General features: G+C 41.0%; 1 protein-coding gene across 1 annotated transcript; it reads left to right on the plus strand.

Annotated features, from left to right (window-relative positions):
• Window positions 1-10,765: 10,765 nt before the first annotated feature.
• Window positions 10,766-15,796, plus strand: CGCS363_v015071 (Bloom syndrome protein-like protein; the record flags this gene model as incomplete). Its single annotated transcript, XM_036646920.1, has 2 exons — window positions 10,766-11,163; window positions 11,215-15,796. The coding sequence occupies 2 exons, from the start codon at window positions 10,766-10,768 to the stop codon at window positions 15,794-15,796; spliced, it is 4,980 nt and encodes a 1,659-aa protein (XP_036487869.1).
• Between the last annotated feature and the right edge of the window lie 2,781 nt (window positions 15,797-18,577).

Here is an 18,577-nt window from a genome sequence, read left to right on the forward strand (position 1 = left end):
AATAAAGGTGAATACTTCTAATTTAGAGTAGGATCTATAGTAAGTAAGTTAGCTATAGCATTTTAAGTAACCTTAGTAGCTTTAAATAGAGGCTAAGTCCTCTAGTTTAGGGTAAGATCTATAGTAAGTAAGTTAGCTATAGCGCCTTAGGTAACCTTAATAGCTTTAAATAGAAGCTAATTCCTCTAGTTTAAGGTAGGATTTTTAGTAAGTATAATAGCTATAGTACCTTAGGTAACTTTAGTTATTATTAATATAAGTATATACTTATTATTTAGGGTAGACTTAAGGTATTCTATATTATAATAGAGGGTTTTATAAGGGTTAGTAAGTTAGGTTCTCTTTAAACTAAATAGCTATATAGGCTTCTAGTTTAGAAAGGTATAGTAGTTTTATCTTATTAAGGTTCTATTTTACCTTATATTTAGCTTATATATATTAGAAGAAAGCTATAGATATACTATAGTTTAGTAGGGAGTAAGTTATAAACTACTAGCTAAACAGTAGCCCTCTAAGTTTTAATTTATCTCGCTATAATGAAATACCCCTTATAGAAAGAAGAAAGTTCTCTAAGACTAAGAGCCCCCTTAGTAAACTTTAAACTAAGGGCTTAAGCTTCTTTATAGTATATTTACTCTTAAGGCTAAGGTTTAACCTACTGAGATTACAGCTAAGCTAAATAGCTTAAACTACTTAACTTTTTATAAACTTACTTATAACTATTACTTTAGTAGGTAAGGTACCTATTACCCTCCTAGCTACTATCTTACTAGTTAAGTAGGGTGCTTACTAGAGGTCTTTTAAACTTAACCCTTATAATATCTCCTCTAAATATTCTACTCTAGCTAGTCTAGAAATCACTTTTAGTAAAACTATAGGTTACTTAATATTAAAGTTATTATTTTTTAACTATACTAAACTACTTAGATAACTATAGTTATTACTAAGCTAGTAGGTAGTGTTAACTTTAAACTTATATTTAGGTAGCCCCTATTAGATTTTAGCCTAATATTAAGAAGGTCTCTTAGGTATTTATAATACTTTATAGAATTATATAGCTTTTTGCTAGTAATAGCTTAATTAAATTTCTTCCTTATTAATATTTAATATTAGAGTAGAACACTAGTATAGTTATAATAGGTAATTTTAGCTTAAGGCTTAGCCTTAGCAGAAAGGCTAATAATGCCTTAAACTAAAGAGATACTAAATATAAGGGTTATAGCCTACTTTTAACTAGGTATAGCTATAAGAGGCTTAATATATAGATATTAGTAAATAAGAGAGATATAAGGTAGAATAGAGCAGTAAGACCTCTAATAAGGCTTAGCCTTACTAAATTAAGCCTTAAAAAACTATTCTCTTAAGAAAGTTAGCTCTAATTAGGTTAGCTTTAGTAACTACTTATACTAAGCTTTTACTATAGCTACTACTTACGCTCTAACTTATATTAACTTTAAGTAGTAGATAGAATATACTTTAGGTGTTTTAGAGATAGATAAAGGGCTAAAGTGAAGTTTAGCTAGAGATAGTAAGTCTTCTAGCTAGGTATAATGCTACTAAAATAAGTATTAGAGGTTAGACCTTCTAAGTAACTTTACTAAACTTTAGTATAATAATAGTTACTATAGTCTCTATTATTTATATTTACTTCTACTACTAAAGGTTTTAACTTAGCAGAAGCCTTATTAAGCTGAATTTAAGAAGTAGATATTAAATTTAGCTCCTTTTTAACTAGTAGCTATATAATGTTTTCTACTCTTATTAAAAACTACTAGGGGGGAAGGCTGTTCTATAATAGTAAATAAAAACCTATTAAATTATATAAATATAGATACTATGTTGTCTAAAGCTATATATACTGAGGAACCCTAAATAAATATAGTTATTAATAATATCTTTATTTCTAAGTTAAATACTAGAGGGCTATGCTTATTAAGGCCTAATTAAGGTAGTGCTAACCTTATAGCACCCCTTATATATTATAGATTATAATATAGTGTTAAGGCTTAGGCAGAAGTAAGGCTATACTAGCTGCTTAAGCTAAGCTTACTAAAACCTAATAGGGGTAACTTATATAGAAACTATCACTAAATATATATCTTTATAGGCTACTACTTACTAATAAACGCTATAAGATAGCTATAATAGCAATATTACTGCTATAGAACCTAATAGGGAAAGTAGTAAATTACCTACCCTACTACCTTTTAGTAAGCTTTAGCCTTAGTAAGCTATAGTTTTGCTAATAAATACTGTGAGGCAGCTGTAATAGAGTTATTCTAACTATAAAGTCTAGTAGGTTAAGCAGTAAATTACTACCTTATTAAGCACTACTTAGATTTAAGGCACTATATTTATATAGTCTAATAAGCCTTTAAAACTATTATTATAGTATTTAATAGCTTTAAACTTAGAGTTAAGGGAATAATATACTATAGTTAGGACTACTAGCTTAAGTTAATATTAAGAGGGAAAAAAGTTTTTTATACTTTAATAGAGTATAGCGCCTACTTAAGCTCTGCTTAGTATTAAGGATCTATATAGCCTATAAGCCTCTAAGCTTAGTAACTATATCTAGAGGAATCTTATATCTACTTTAAATAAACTTAGGATTTAGCTAGGTATTTTGCTTTAAGCACCTTAAGTTAAACTTCTTAAGGGAAGTTACTAAGTTTACCCTTAATACTACTTAAGTACTACCTATAGTTTCCTTATATAAAACTATAGAAGGCCTTCTAGCTAACTTAATAACTTATTAGGCTAGTAGTAGTTCTCTTAAGACTAAACCTAGCGTTATATATAATATCCCCTCTAGTAAGCATTAGGCCCCACTTAGACCTACTACCTTAGAATAGCACTAACTCTTCTAATTATAGGATAATAAGTTAGTTTTTAGAAGGGTTTTTATTTTAGTAGCTAATCTACCTTACTAAATAAAACATTATCTTAGAGGTTTCCTTAGCTATAGTTATAAGTTAATAAACGCCTCTACTAGGTTAGCTTTATATTACTTAGCACTAGTAAAGCTTTAGCGAGGAAAGGTAGTTAGATTAGTCTAATTAGTATATAATAGTTAGAGGTAAGCTTAACCTTAGCTATACTTCTATAAGTAACCTTAGTTAGATATTAATAATGTGGATTTCTAAGAAGCCTATAAGTGCTATATAGCTAATATTTCCCTTTATAGTTAATGCTATTAAATAGATATTTATAATAAGTTAGTTATTATTAAGTATTTTCCTACTTAGAGTACCTAAGTTTAATAGAACACTATTACTATAGAACCTTTTATCTATAACTTAATATTCCCTATTATTATCTGCACTACTTATAAGTATAGTGTTATTAGGAAGGGTGTTAGTAATTATCTATAGTGGAAGTATAGCTATATCTTATATAGTAAATAAGCTGTAATTAAAGCAGCTATAAGAGCTAAAGCACTTAAAATCTATATTTCTACTAAGGACCTCTAGCTTGCCTTTTATTGCTTTAAACCTATATATAATAAGCTAGACTATCTTTAAGAGCTTATTAAGAATAGTTATAGCTATAGTATTAAGGATTATAGTTATATCTATAAATAAGCTAAGTATATTTATACCTATTAGTAGAAGTAGTATGCTAAGACTATAGCTAACTAGAGGTAGAACTTACCTCTAAACTTAATCTGCTATAATGTTAATTTCTAGATATTACTATTATAAGGATCTTATAAGAGCAGTAGTTCGTTTTTATTTAAGGTTATAAAGCTTAATAGTATAAGTTTATAGCTTAGTCTTAGTAAAGCTATTATTTTAAACCTCTTTTAGGAGTAATAAAATACCTTATAAGCTATAGAAGGTAAAGTAGCTTAGGTTATAGATATAACACTTTAGTTAGACTAATAGGTTATTATAGTTAGTTAAGCAGAGCACTTCTAGGGGCTTAATATTAACTATATCTAGCTACTACTTAAGGACTAATTAGCAGAAAGGTCTATAATTAAGATTATCCTTAAGTCCTTCTAGTAGGTTACCTTAAAAGTAAGAATAGTAGTAATTAATAACTAATAGTATTTAGCTATATTTAAGCTTATAAGATTAGCACCTCTTATGCTAGTACTAAAGCCTTTCTAGCTTTATCTTAAATAGGTAACTTAGTAGAAGTATATTAGCCTCTAGAAATAGGTCTTAATCTATATATTATCCTCTTAAGTAGTTATTAAAAATACTTACCCTTTATACTACTTCTTAATAGGATAAGCTATAGTGTTAGATAACCTCTATAATTATATAGAGCTAGCTAGAACTAATATAATAATATTTAAGGATATTAGAGAGGCGCTAGATAATACTATACTTATACTCTATATCTCCCTCTTTAACTACTACTTTTTAGATCAGCCTTATAATAATATCCTACTTAGTATATTAATAGTTATAAGCTAGAAAGATAATAGTAGCTAAGTCTAAGCTATTAATTACACCTTAGTATACTTTAGAGTTATTAAGATTACTTGCTTTCTTATCCTCCTTAAGGCTAAAAAAGATATAATAAAGCTGTTAAGTAATAAAGAAACTTAGTAGCATAAGATAGATATTATTAAGGCGCTTATACTCTATTTTATATAGGATATAGCGTTAGATAAGGTATATATATTGCTACCTCTCGTTTAGATAGTAAAGAAGAAAGCTTATAGTATAAAGATTTAGTAATTTATTAGCGTTAGTAGCTTAGTTAGCTAGGAGGGGAAGCAGCTATACCTAAGTAACTTCTAATTTACTATAAATAAGTTTTATACTATAGTTTACTTAGCTATAGATAAAGCTTAATAGCTGCTATTAAGGTGCCTCTAGTATAGTAATATAAGTAGTTCCCTAGTAGATATACTCTTAGTAATCTTATAGTTAGTAATTAAGGATAACTAGGATAATAATAAACCTAGCTATTACTTCCTTAATAACTACTAAAATATCACTTAGAAGAGAGATAATAAGGGATTCCTCTTAAGCTATATCTCTAACTATAATAGATTTAACTACTAATAGGGGAAGTAGAAAGGAGGTATAATTAAGTAGAATAAGGAATCTATTAAGGAGTATAGCTAGCTTATTAAGAAGCTTCTAGAATAGCTCTTAGTCTTTATATACCTTACTAGTAGCTAACTAGCTTAAGGTATAGAGATTATATTAATTTAGTTTATTAACACTACTATAAGCTTTTTTTAGAATATTATAGTTTATAGTAGATTTATAGCGATCTTTACTAGATATTATAAAAACTTTATCTAAGGTATAAACTATAGGAATATCTAGTAGTTCCTCCCCTAGGAGGTTAATAAGCTTATTATATAGTACCTATAGCTTATACTACCTTTCTAGTAGCTGCTTAGCTAGTAAGATATAGAAGGCTTAAAGTAGGTGCTATACCTATTCTTATAGTAGGTTGTTACCTATTAGGAGGAAGCTATAATTCCTTAGCAACCTCTATAGCTTACTATCTTACTATAGAAGGTAATAATAGAGGCGTTTAATACTAATATAAATATTAACCTCTTATAATATGCTGTTATTATGATTACCTATAAGTTCCTATAAATAGGGATTAAAAAGAAGGACTTAGACTTAGTAGTAATTAAAAAGTAGGTAAAAGGACTAGATATTAAGTATATATCTAACTCTAACTTAGAAGCCTTAAATAATAAGTTTAATAAGAGGGATAACTTATATAATTTATAGTATAGGTATTTAACTTAGATTATAGAGGTAATTTATACTTAACTATATAATATTAGTAGTATCTTAGGGGAGGGGGCGTAAAACTCTTTTAAGACTATTAGTATTAACTAATATAAGTTCCTTAAGTTCTCAGCTAATATATTAGCTAATAAGAACTATCTATTAGTATAAGATAAGGTATAGAGAGAGGAGCAAGAGAAGAGGTTAAGTATATTATAAGATACTAACCTAAGTTTAATCTTTACTACTATGCAGAAAGATAAAGATGCTTAGCTCTTAAGTATATAGAAACTTATTATTAAAGTAATTATAAACTAGAAACCTCTAGTTATAATAGTTATAAGCATTAGTACTAATAAGAGTATAGCTATCTTTATATTAGCTATTATAGCGCTTAAGAGGTTAATAGTAGTAGTTATCCCTCTATTATTACTATAGAAGGACTTATATAACTAAAGCTGCTAGTAGTATAATATCTTAAGCATATAATAGGGAGGCACTACTATAGCGCTACACATGCTTATCTTTATAACACTAAAGGCTATAATAACAGCATCTTTCTAGGATATGCTATAGCAGCTAAAGGCTGAATATATGCTAGACTAAGTTATTTTTAATAAGTGTTATATACTTTTAGATGCCTACTAAGAGTACTATAAGTATATAATAAGGATTAGCAGGATAATACTTAGCTTTAGCGTTTAAGTGGTTTGCCTTATAGTAATACTACTGCTATTTCTTAAAGTGTAGTTCTTTTAGTAACTAGGGACTATTAAACCTAATAGAATATTCTTCTAAGACTATATAATAAGGAGTAATATCTACTATAAGATAATTAATAATAATCCTAATAAGATACCTATTAGTAAGTATATTTAAGATATTATTAGTGTTATTAAGAGAAGTAATATCTATAAATAGAGTAAGATAATTATCTTCTACTACTTTATTAAAGGAGCTGAGGATATAGTATTTTAGCTCTATTATAGCTATTACTATAAGTAGATAATAGATATTAAAATAAAGAACTTTATATTTAAAAGCTTTAGTTTAAAGGAGGAGAACTTAATTATAAGGATAAATATGCTAAGCTGAAACCTAAATATCCCCTTAGTATAAGTAATAATCCACTATAAGGTGCTATTTACACTTAGTTAGTTTATCTAAGAGAGTAAATATATAGAGTAGTAGAGAGGAAGCTAAAGTGAGGTATATATTATCTTTAAGAGTAAACTATTAAGGAAAGGTAAGCAGTAAGTATAAGCTAAAGACCTAGTAATATAGGAATTATTTACTAAGAATAGTTATTAAAAAAAGGTGATTAATTAATATATAAATAGCTTAAAGTGTATAAGAAGGTATATCTTAAGTAAAGAGAAGCTTTATAACCTCTACTTTAAATAAAGGAGAGATAAGGCGTTTTAAAAGTTATAGGATAGTATAGTAGAGATCTTAGATAGTAATTATAACTAGGGGAGTAAGGAGGAGCTAGAAGAGGAATTAGTAGTATTTAATACTAAACTTAGTAGTAACTCTTAGCTCTCTTTATCTTAAACTAAAGCTAATAGAAGGATAAGATTAAGTATATAAGCTATGCTAGCAGTAGAGCTAAAGCTGTTTAAATAGGTATAATATATATTATAGTTAGTAGTACTAAGTAGTATACCTCTAGAGGGTATATAGATGCTAACGCTAATAACTTTATAGAAGGCTAAGATCTAAGTAATTTACTATAACTAGTTAATAATACTAGTAGAATATAAATAGTAGCTATAGGTGTTACTTATAAGGAGTTTAGCAGTAGCTATTAGTTAGGTTATGCTGCTAGTTAGCAGCTCTTAAGCTAGATTAATACTATTAAGGTTAAGCTGTAAAAAGAAAGTAGCTCTAATACCTAGCTAGGTATTATAGAAGAGAACTTAGGCTAATAATAGTAGATAAGGATAGGCTGCTAGAAGCTAATAGTAGGTAAGAGCTATAAGAGGTAATAGCACTTATAGTAGCTAAGTAGGTAACCTTTAGGTAGGTAGTATTAGCTAATAAGAGCATAAATAAGTATAAGAAGTATAGCTAAAGCTTTTATGAGGTAATATAGGTGTGATTAAGGCGCTTATATACCTCTAAGAGTAGTAGTTATAAGGCTTTAGGTATATATTCTACTTAATAAACTTTATAGTTATCTAAGATAAGTTTATAGGAGATAGCTATAAGTATATACTAATTATATATAATAAGGCTTAAGAGAGCTATATAGTATATATTAAAGCGTAGTATAGAAGTATTATAGGGCTATAAAACCTATAGCTATAGGTAAGCTAGGTTAAGTTTATTAGGTTTACTTATTGCTTCTTCTGCTACTTACTATAGGTAGTATGCTTAAGGTAGGAGCTAACCTTAAACTAGCTTAAGCTGTTTAAGTAGAAGGCTAGAACGACTTATAAAGTAAATAAGAGGTTTATATTTAATATATTCTTTATAATATAGGTCTTAGAGAAGTTAGAGGTTAAGAGGTAACTACAGCTAGACTGCTAGCTTATATATAATAGACTTAGCAGCTTAAGGAGGTAGTAGGACTATATACTATAAGAGGAATTCACTAGGCAGCTAATATTACTAATAACTTAGGTTATAATATTACTTATTAAGATAGAAAGTAAGATCACTTATTTAGCGCAGATTATTAAGTATATAGGCCTAAGTAGTTAAGCAGATTATATAGATATAGAGTATTTAGCTAGCTTAGTATAAATTAAGTCTATTCTTTTAGGGCGTCCTTAATAGAGGAACAAGCTAAGTACCCACTTAGATATATAACTATAATAGCGCTTAAGAAGTATATATATTAATAAAAGACCTTACTATACCTCACTTATACTCTACTAAAGCCTCTTATATATAAATAAGAAGCTAGCCTTATAAGAGGGAAGCTTAAAGCATACCTATAATAAAAGCTGCTATAAAGCTAAGCCTTCTAAAGCTTTAGGTAGGCTAACTACCTTATTCTTATTAATAAGTTTATTAAAAAAGCTAGAAGGGAGTAAAGCTAGATAGATCTTTAGTAAAGGCTATATACTTTCTTAATTATTTAAGGTTACCTTATAACCCTAAATATAATCAAAAAAGCATACTAATATGCCTTCTTAATTATCTAAAGTTACCTCATAACTTTAGATAAAATTAAGAAGGCATACTATAAGCTAGTACTAAAGGTCTACTTAGCTTTATTTAGTAGTTAAGAGGTCTCTATAAGTTCTATAAGGTCTAAGAGGCTTAGCCTCTTAACCTTACTAAAGCTATAAAGACCTCCTAACTTTTTACAGTTAATAAGAAGGTTTATAAAGCTTAAAGCTTAATACTTAACTATTTATTAAGTTAAGGATTTACTAACTAACTATACTTTAAGCGTTAAAAACATAGCTTTATATAAGTAATCCCTACTATATACTTATCTTATACTTAGCGAGGAGTATATAGTATATCAGCAGCTCTTTAAGCTTAAAGCCTCTAAAGAAGGAGCTATAGAGAGATAATAAGCAGGAGGAATACTTATTATAGAGGGTAAATAATATCTAAGAGAAATAGGGGGGAGGAAGAGATAAAAATAAGAGGGGAGAAGCTAAAGCTTAGCTAACATACTGGCAACGACGGCTTCAAGTAGAAGCCGTTGAAATCCTCACCAAAAAATAAGTGGGTCCGTGCAGACAGGGGGTAGAAGCCGTTGTTTTCCAGTAGTGAAGAAGCCGTTGAGATTTCCCGCAGTAAAATACACAAAAGTAGGATGCAATGAAAGCTTGAATGAAGGCAATTATAACCATCTAGTTCTCAGTTCGATAATCAGCAAGGTGAGTCTAGAAATCGATGAATAGCGTAGTTGATGTTTTCGTGATGCGGTCCCAAACCCCACATTAACTAGCCAATCACATAACAGGGATATCAGCCAGGCCAGAAAGCCCGACCGACTGATGGAACGCAGTCAGGGAGGAAAGTAGATCAAGGAGAAAGTATACGGAATTAAGGGGCAGGAAGGTAAGGTTATAAAGAGAGGACAGGAGGAATCATTTAATAGTAGTAGACCAAAGCAAGCCATCCGTATAGGTAAACATGGAGCCATTCGTCCACAACGCGCAGTATTCCATTCTGATATGCACATCATGTCAGTATGCAGTAGTAGCGAACGAAGTCACAGCACATCTGCGGAACCACCATCGGTCAATCACCGCCAAGGCCAGGGGAAAAGTGGCTAAATCGGTCAGCAACATTCCCAGCATCATCCGCAGCCAGGCCGATTTGCAGTCGTTCCAATACCCAGACCCCACGGTTGAGCCAATTGCTGATATTGCACCACCCCGGGCGGACGGTTTACGTTGCCACGCGTGCCGTTATATTTGCCGCCGCGTGCGAAATATGCAGGAGCATTGTCGGGTAGAACACAGATGGGAGAATGATTGGCACAAGGGGGGTGATGTTCGCAAGAAAGCCACCGCAGTCAGGGATTTGCCGTGGACGACAGGGGTGCCGTGCCAGCGGTTTTTCTAACATCACGTCCACGATGGCTAACATCACGTCCACGATGGCTAACATCACGTCCACGATGGCTGACGTCGGAAGCCATTGAACGCCCCACCATGGAATTAGGTGGGTCCGTTGAGACAAGGGCGGAAACCGTTGTTCACAGCAAGGTGGAAGCCGTTGAGATTTTCCGTAGTAAAATAGGTAAAAGTAGCATGCAATTAAAGCCACAATCGGTATAATTATAGGAACCCAGTTCTCAGTGTTTTATTCCGTGATATGAGTCCAGAAATAGGTGAATAGGGTAGTAGATGTTTTTGTGATGTCGTCCGAATCCCCGCATTAACCAGCCAATTATATAACAGGACCATCAGCCAGGCCAGAAAGCCCGACCGAGCGATGGAACGTAGGCAGGGAGGAAAGTAGATCAAGGAGAAAGTATATGGAATTAAGGGGCAGGAAGGTGAGTTTATAAAGAGAGGACAGGAGGAACCAGTCATAAACAGTAGATAGAAGAAAGTAACCAATACATGCCAAAGATGGAGCCATTCGTCCACAACACGCAGTATTCCATTTTGATATGCACATTATGTCAGTACGCCGTATTAGCCAACGAAGCCACGGCGCATTTGCGGAATAACCATCGGTCAATCCCCGCCGAGGCCAGGAGCAAGGTCGCCGGATTAGTCGGCGATATTCCCGGCATCATCCGCAGCCAGGCCGATTTGCAGTCGTTTCAATACCCAGACCCCACGGTCGAGCCAGTTGCCCATATCGCACCGCCCCGGGCGGACGGTTTGCGTTGCCACGCATGCCGTTATGTGTGCCGCCGCGTGCGAAACATGCAGGAGCATTGCCGGGCAGAACACCGGTGGGCGAATGATTGGCAGAAGGGGGGCAATGTGCGCAAGAAAGCCACGGCAGTCAGAGATTTGCCGTGGACAACAGGCGTGCCATGCCAGCGTTTTTTTTTAACACGGGCCGCAAGCGGATGGTTCGAGGTCGGGCGGGGGTTAGGGGTGGCCGTTCAAAGCGAGCCATCGGGGCCGGGGACGGACGACACGGCGTGGTTCGTCACGTTGCACGAGAACCAAGAGAAGCGGTTCGAGGCCGACGCGCGCGAGGAGGTCAGTACAGTGGACGAAAAGTTGGAGCCGAACGGGTGGTTGTACCGCGTCGGGTGGACGAGGGATTTGGAAGGGTTGAACAAGACGCAGTTACAGGAGGCCACGCGACCAATTGAGGATGGCGAGGAGACGTTAGAGGCCATATGGGCCGTGTTCAACAGCGTCGCCGACAAGGCATGCGCAACAGCAGCACCGCACAAGGTCGGGCACGACGTGTTGTTCGAGGCGGAGCGGAAGGAGATCGGCCAGAAGCCGGTGCGGCCATTCGACAACCGCATGGAGGACGACACGTGGCAGCGGTACAAGGAGGTTTGGCGTAAGATGGTGAGCATATGGTTCCGCATGGACGAGTGGCCGGAGCGCGAGCGGCCGCCGTATCGGTTCACCATGCGTCAGGGGTCGTTGTGGGATGCGTTCACCAGCCGTGTCGAGGCGGATGTCGGCAGCAGGCAGGCCGCGCAGGCGGAGGAGGTCGAGAGGATGTGTTTGGACGCCATCATCGCCATCATCGAGGACCCGTACAAGCAGAGCCAAAAGGAGAGCGCGATGATCGGCGCGTTGGCGGTGTTGGGCATCCGCGAGGACGGCGGGTGGCACCAGGCGACGGAGTACACGACGAATTATTCAGCCGTGATCAAGGTGGCCAAGATGTTCGTCGTGTACCAGGCGTGGTTGGAGCGGAAGGACGAGGTGGTGGCGTTGACGGCGACCAAAGGGGCCGAGGCGGCGTACGAAGAGGCCAGCAGCGTGTTCCATTTGGTGCGCGACAAGGTGCGGCGGTTCATGACGCGGATGCCCGGGCGGCCGGACGACGAGCCCAGGGCGATGAATTGGATTTACGACGCGCGCACGTACGGGATGCATATCCGGTTTAACACGGTGGCGCCGGGGATGGTGGATTGGAGCGGCGACCGGATATCGTTCCGGCGGGTGCGGGTGCGGGTGTGCGAGTTGGCCGAGATGTTCCACGGGGTAGCGCAGGAGGCGCGGACGTTGTTGGCGCAGTTGGCGGTGGTGGACGGGGATGGGGATAGGGATAATGATCCCGACAGGGACGGGCACGGCGATGGGTACGGAGGCCGATCAGCGTTAGCAGCAGCGTTGCCCGCCATCAGGTGGGACAGCATGCACGACGACCACAGCCAGGACCGGCCGGGGTATTCGTTTTTACACGACGACCGCAACGAGGCGTGGGTGGGCAAGGGGAAGGGGTGGATCGCACGGCGCATCGCAGAGTCGGAGGCACGGCGGCGGGCGTGGTTAGACCCAACGCGAGGGGCGGCGGCGGCGGCAGTGGCAGCAGCAGCAGCAGCAGCAGCAGGACAGGCGGAGGAGGTCACGTCCAACCGCAGCGATAGCCACCACCCATACCGCGAGAGGACGGTGCAGGCATACAGACAGGCGTTGGAATCGTTCCGGGAGCGGTTGTGGATGTTGATGCACATGGTGGCAGGGCAGCCGGCGCGGGCGCCCGAGTTAGCAGGCATCAGACACAGCAACACGGCCAACGGCGGGGTCAGGAACGTGTTCGCACACGACGGCATGATATGTTTCGTCACGTCGTACCACAAGAATTACCGCCAGACGGGGACGGCCAAGGTGATACACCGGTATTTGCCGCGCGAGGTCGGCGAGTTGTTGGTGTGGTATTTATGGTTAGTGTTGCCGTTTTGGCAGCAGGTAGGAGGCATCATCCATCAGACGGACCGGAAGAGCGCATTTTTATGGGCGGACGACGTGGTTGTAAGGGGCAGGGCGGCGGGCGAGGCGAGCCGTGATAACACCAGGGGCGACGAGCGCCGCAATAACACCAAGGACAACGACGCCCGTGACAACACCGAGGACGACGACGCCCGTGACAACACCATCACAGACGAGAGCGCCAACGCCACCCCCGGCCGGGCGCCGTGGACGGACGAACGGTTGTGGACGTCAGACAAGGCAAGGCGGATCATGCAGCAGCACAGCGAGCGGTTGGTCGGCAGCAAGATCAACATCAGCGGGTGGCGGCACATGGCCGTCGCCATCGCCAACCGGTATTTGAACGAGGCGTTCGGACGGGCAGACGACAAAAACAACGACAACGACGACAACGACGACGACATAGGCGTCGAGGACAGCGCATTGGATTTGCAGGCCGGGCACGGCACGCACGTGGCGGGGATGATATACGGGCGGTTGTACCAGGAGGCACCGTTCGGCACGGCGGCGTTGCGGGACAGGTTCCGGGCCGTCAGCCGGCAGTGGCACCGGTTGTTGGGGTTCGGGGCGGAGGACCGGGGCGGCGGGGCACCCACCAAGCGGCGGCGGACGGCGACGACGGCGGCGGACGAGGAGTTCGAAGGGCAGCGGCGGCGGCGGTTCACGCGGTTGCAGTTAGCCAACGCCGGCGGGCAGTTGCGGCAGATGATGGGGGACCCGCGGGCGGCGTTCCGCGGCCAGCAGGAGCGGGTCATCCGGTCGATCATGCGCGGGGACGACCCGATCGTGCAGGTGACGGGCACGGGCGGCGGCAAGAGTTTGTCGTTCATGTTGCCGGCGTATTGCGCACCGGACGGGGTGACGATCGTCGTGACGCCGTTGGTGGCGTTGCGCACCGACATGGACGCGCGGTGTTCGAGGTCGGGGTTGGCGTCGACAACGTGGCGCGGCGGCGGGCGGGCCAACACGGCCGCAGCAACGGTGGTGTTCGTGACGCCCGAGTCGGCCGTCACGCAGGGATTCCGGGATTTCGTCGGGCGGTTGCAGCGGCGGCAGCAGTTGGACCGGGTGGTGTTGGACGAGTGCCACGTCGTGTTGGATGGGTCGAGGGGGTTCCGGCCGGCGTTGCGGGCGTTGGGGCGGACGGTGCAGGAGTTCGGGGCGCAGTTGGTGTGTTTGACGGCGACGTTGCCGCCGGCGGAGGAGCGGGAGTTTTTCGCCGTGACGGGGATCCGGCAGGAGCGGGTGCGGGTGTTCCGCGAGGCGACGACGCGGAGGAATATCGAGTATGGGGTTGTTGTCGTTGCGTTAGGGTCAGGGGGTGGGGGTCGTGGTCGTGGTCGTGGTGCGGCAAGCCACAGGCGCCGGGCAGAGTCAGGGTTAGGGTTAGGGTCAGGTCGGGAGGGTGAGGACGGCGAGTTGAGCGCCGTCGAGGAGCGCGGTTGCCAGGAGGTCAGGGATTGGTTGCGGCAGCAGCCACGCGGCAAGGCGGTGGTGTACAGCAGCACGATCGAGGGCGTCGAGCGGATGGCCGAGGCGTTGGGGTGCGCAGCGTTCCACAGCAGCATCGGCAGCACGGAGGACAAGGCGTCGAGGTTGGAGGCGTGGAGGATGGGCGACGGCGCCGATGGGGGCGTCATCGTGGCGACGAACGCGTTGGGGTTAGGCATCGACGTGCCGGACGTGCGGTTGGTGGTCCACGCGGGCATGCCGCGGCGGTTGCGGGATTTCGTCCAGGAGAGCGGGCGTGCCGGGCGAGACGGCCAGCCAAGCCGGTCGGTTGTTATATGCAGTAGGGCAGCCGTGGAGGAGAAGGAGAAGGAGAAGCAGAAGGAGAAGGAGGCAGGGGAGGCAGAGAAAGATGGGAGGGCAGCCGGAGGGGGATGGGAGGTGTCAACAAGGACATACATCAGGGGAGAGGTATGCCGGCGGATTGTGTTAGACGAGGTCATGGACGGGCGGGTGGACCGTCCAGGGTGCGAGGAGGGCGAAGAGGCATGCGACATATGCCGGCAGAGGGCGTCGGAGGTGATGTGGGTAGACGACGGGGATGGAGATATGGATAGGGACAAGGACGGGGATAGAGAGGGACATGGAGCCAGAGAAGACGAAGAGATCAGGGCCGCGTTCGAGACCAGTCAGCAAGCCAGGCAGTTCCGCCAGTGGCAGGCCAGGGCAGAGCGTTCAGGGTTAGGGGAGGAGGGGGAGACGTTCAAGCAGCAGTTGGCGCGGTGGGCGGGACGGTGCACGTATTGCGGGATACGCCGGAGAGAGAGCGACGGGCACACGTTAGACGATTGCCCAGGCCGCGGGGAGCAGGCGTGGGGGTGGACGGCGCAGTACAGGAGGCAGATGGAAGAGGCCATGTTCGACGGACGGATGATGGAGAATTTCAGCAGTTGTTTCCATTGCGGATTGCCGCAGGGTTGGTGTCGGCGATGGGAGCCGTTGGGCGAGGACGGCGGGCGGTTCACGGAGGTCGAGGGCGGTTCATGCCAGTACCAAGGGTTGATGGTTACGATGTTCGCCGTCGCAACGATCGGTGTGGGGTCGAGGGTGTACGAGGAGACGGTGAGGGCGATGCGCAGAGCGGACGGGTTAGAGGAGTGGGCATCGAGCGAGAAGGAGGTATATAAGTGGTTAGGGCAGATGATCCAATGGGGAGGGGTGCAGTCAAGCAAGTTGTGCCGGTTGACAAGCCAGTTGTGGCAGAAGGCAGTAGAGGGCGTAGCAGAGGGGTGATCAGGCAGGGCAAGGCGGGGCGAGTAGGGGCCGTACATAGGAGTACGACAGTTTAGGGTAGGGAGTAGGGAAGTATAGTAGTAAAGGATAATAGAAAACAGAGCATCAGATGTTTTTTCACACAGAAAGATTTAATAGCACAAGAGAGCAGGAGGTGGAAGATGACAAAGAGTAACAGAGGGGATGAATCATGAGCAAGGAGCAAGAAGGGGGGAATACAAGGAGCAGCAAAAGGTATAGGCAACAGTGGAAGGATGGAAAGAGCAGAGAAAGGGGCCGGAGAGAAGGGAAAAAAAAGAAGTAAAAAGGGGATGTAAGAGCGTGAATATAATACAGATGTAGTGTTAAAGATTTCAGGGCCAGTTTTAGGGTTAGATAGCATAGCAGAACAAAAGGGCAGAACAGTAAGAGGTTCGTTAACAAAGGCGAATTAGTAAGAGTATAGGAGTTATAATAAAGCAGATTCGGGGGCAAGCAGAGGGAAAGAGAACAGTATTAAGATAATAGGAAAGAGTAAAAGATTTGTTATAGAAAGAGAGCAGAGTACACCGAGAAAAATTACAGCCAAAAAGGGGTAGCAAGGTCAGCAAGAGAGGGGGAATTAAAGAATCACATACCAAAGATAGCAGATTTATACAGTAGACAGTAGTTAAAGATAAAGGGAGGTAGAAAGAAAGTAGACAGAGAGAAATAGAAATACAAACAGATAGAAGACCAAGGGGGGAAAAGTAAAAAAAACGGATTTCAGTAAAAGAGAGGGAGGGAGATTCATTTAGCAGCCCATAGAGGTAGAGTATAGGGGAGCCAGGGTTAGTACACAGTAAAGGTCAGAGATAGGTTAAAGAGAAGGATTAAGGTCAGAGTAGGAATCAAAGTCAGGAATACAGCAAACAGAAGGGTCAAGAATAGGGCAGAAATAGAAGTCAGCAATAAAGCAAAGTTCAGGAGGGATAGAGTTAAGAAACAGATAATAGAGGGGACATACAATTAGCAAGCAACAAGAAAGGGGGGATCCAAGGAGCAGAGGAAAGTAGAGGCAAGAAGGGTAAAGTATAGAGAGGAGAGAAGGGATAGGGAAGACGGGAGGAATATAAAGAGCAGAGAAAGAGACAAAAGTAAAGAGGGCAAGGAGAGGAGCGAAAAGGGAACATAGGAATATAAGCATAATATAGACAGATACAGAGTTGAAGATAACAGGACCAGTTTTAGATTAGATAGCATAGTAGCATAGTATAACAAAAGGGCCGAGTAGTAAGGTGTTCGTCCGTAGAGGCGAGTTCGTAAGAGTATAGGAGTCGTTATAAAGAAGATTAGAGAGTAAATAGAGAGAGAGAGATAAGGGAGTAAGATAGTAAAAAAAGAGTTATAAGTTATTCACAAAACAAGGGTTATGTACCACGAGAAAGGTTATAAACCAAAAGGTTAGAAGAGTAAGTAAGAGAGGAGAAGTTAATAAGTAACAAACGAAAGATAGCAGATTCATAAGGTAGATAGTTAATATATATAATAGAGTAGGAAAGGGAAGAAAGGAGTTAGAGGGAGAAAGGAAACATACACAGACAGGATAACAAGGAGGAATAATAAGTAAACAGAGTTAGGTAAGAAAGAAGGAGGAAGGTTCATATAGCAACCCACAGATGGAGAGCATAAGCAAGTCAGAGATCGTACAAAGTTAAGGTTAGGGATATGTCAACAGGAAAGGGTTCGAGATAGAGCAGGATTAGAAGTTAGGATAGAGTAAAAGAAAAAGGGGGTGAGGGATAGAGCAGGAATAAGAGTTAGGGATAGAGCAGAAATAAAGGGCAGAATTAGAGCAGAGAAAAGGATAAAGGATAGGTTAAAGGAAAGGGGTTAGAAGTAAAGCAGAAATAAAAGTGAGGGTTAGAATGAAGGAAAAGGTAAGGGACAAGGCGAAAATAGAAAGTTAGAAATAGAGTAAAAATAAAAGTCAAGGATAGGGTAGAGAAAAAGGTAGGGGATAAGTTAAAAGAGTAAGGTTAGGGTTAGAGCAGAAGTAAAGGTAAAGGTTAGAATAAGGAAGAGGGTTAGAGATAGGTTAAAAGAAAAGGGTTAAGGATAGGGTAGAAATAGAAAGTTAGAAACAGAGCAGAAATAAAAGTAAGAGTTAGAGTAGAGAAAAAGTTCAAAATAGAGTAGGGATAAAAGTTAAGGATAAAGTAAAGGAAAAACAAGAGGGGTGTTTATATTAATAAAGTAAGGTAGTTAGTATAAGCAGGCATAAATAAGAGAGAGAGAGAGATTCCAGTCCAAAGCCAGAGTCAAAAGTTCCCATTCAGATACAAGTGGATGGGCAGCATTATAGAGAATTCCAAGTTCATAATATATACAGATTATATAACACCAAGATATAGAGGAATAGTAAGCACCAGATAAATTAACACAGAACAAGCCGAATAAGGTTCCAAAGACAACCATTTTATCATAAGGTCAGGGGCATGGTAAGAAGGGGAAGCAGGACACATTTTACCAGTAGGCAGGAGTACAGGGGAATCAGTTTAGGATAGGGGAGGGGTTGATAATAAGTAGATAGAGGAGATATCAAAGTAAGGAGTTCATCGCAAGGAGAATATTTCAGTACATAAGGACAGAAGGGTTAGGGAAGAAAGGGAGTAAAAATAATCAACAAGTTCAAGTTTAAAAGAGGTAGATAAAAATATAGTAAGGTAAACCGTAAGTATAAGTTCAGGATAAGAGAAGGCGTGAAGATATAAAAGGGAAGAGATAGTAGAAAGGAAGAGGTAAGGTTTAGAAGGGGGTAGT

The sequence above is a fragment of the Colletotrichum siamense genome (genome assembly GCF_013390195.1).
Source record: "Colletotrichum siamense strain Cg363 chromosome Unknown KSG_Cg363_contig14, whole genome shotgun sequence".
NCBI lineage: Eukaryota > Fungi > Ascomycota > Sordariomycetes > Glomerellales > Glomerellaceae > Colletotrichum > Colletotrichum siamense.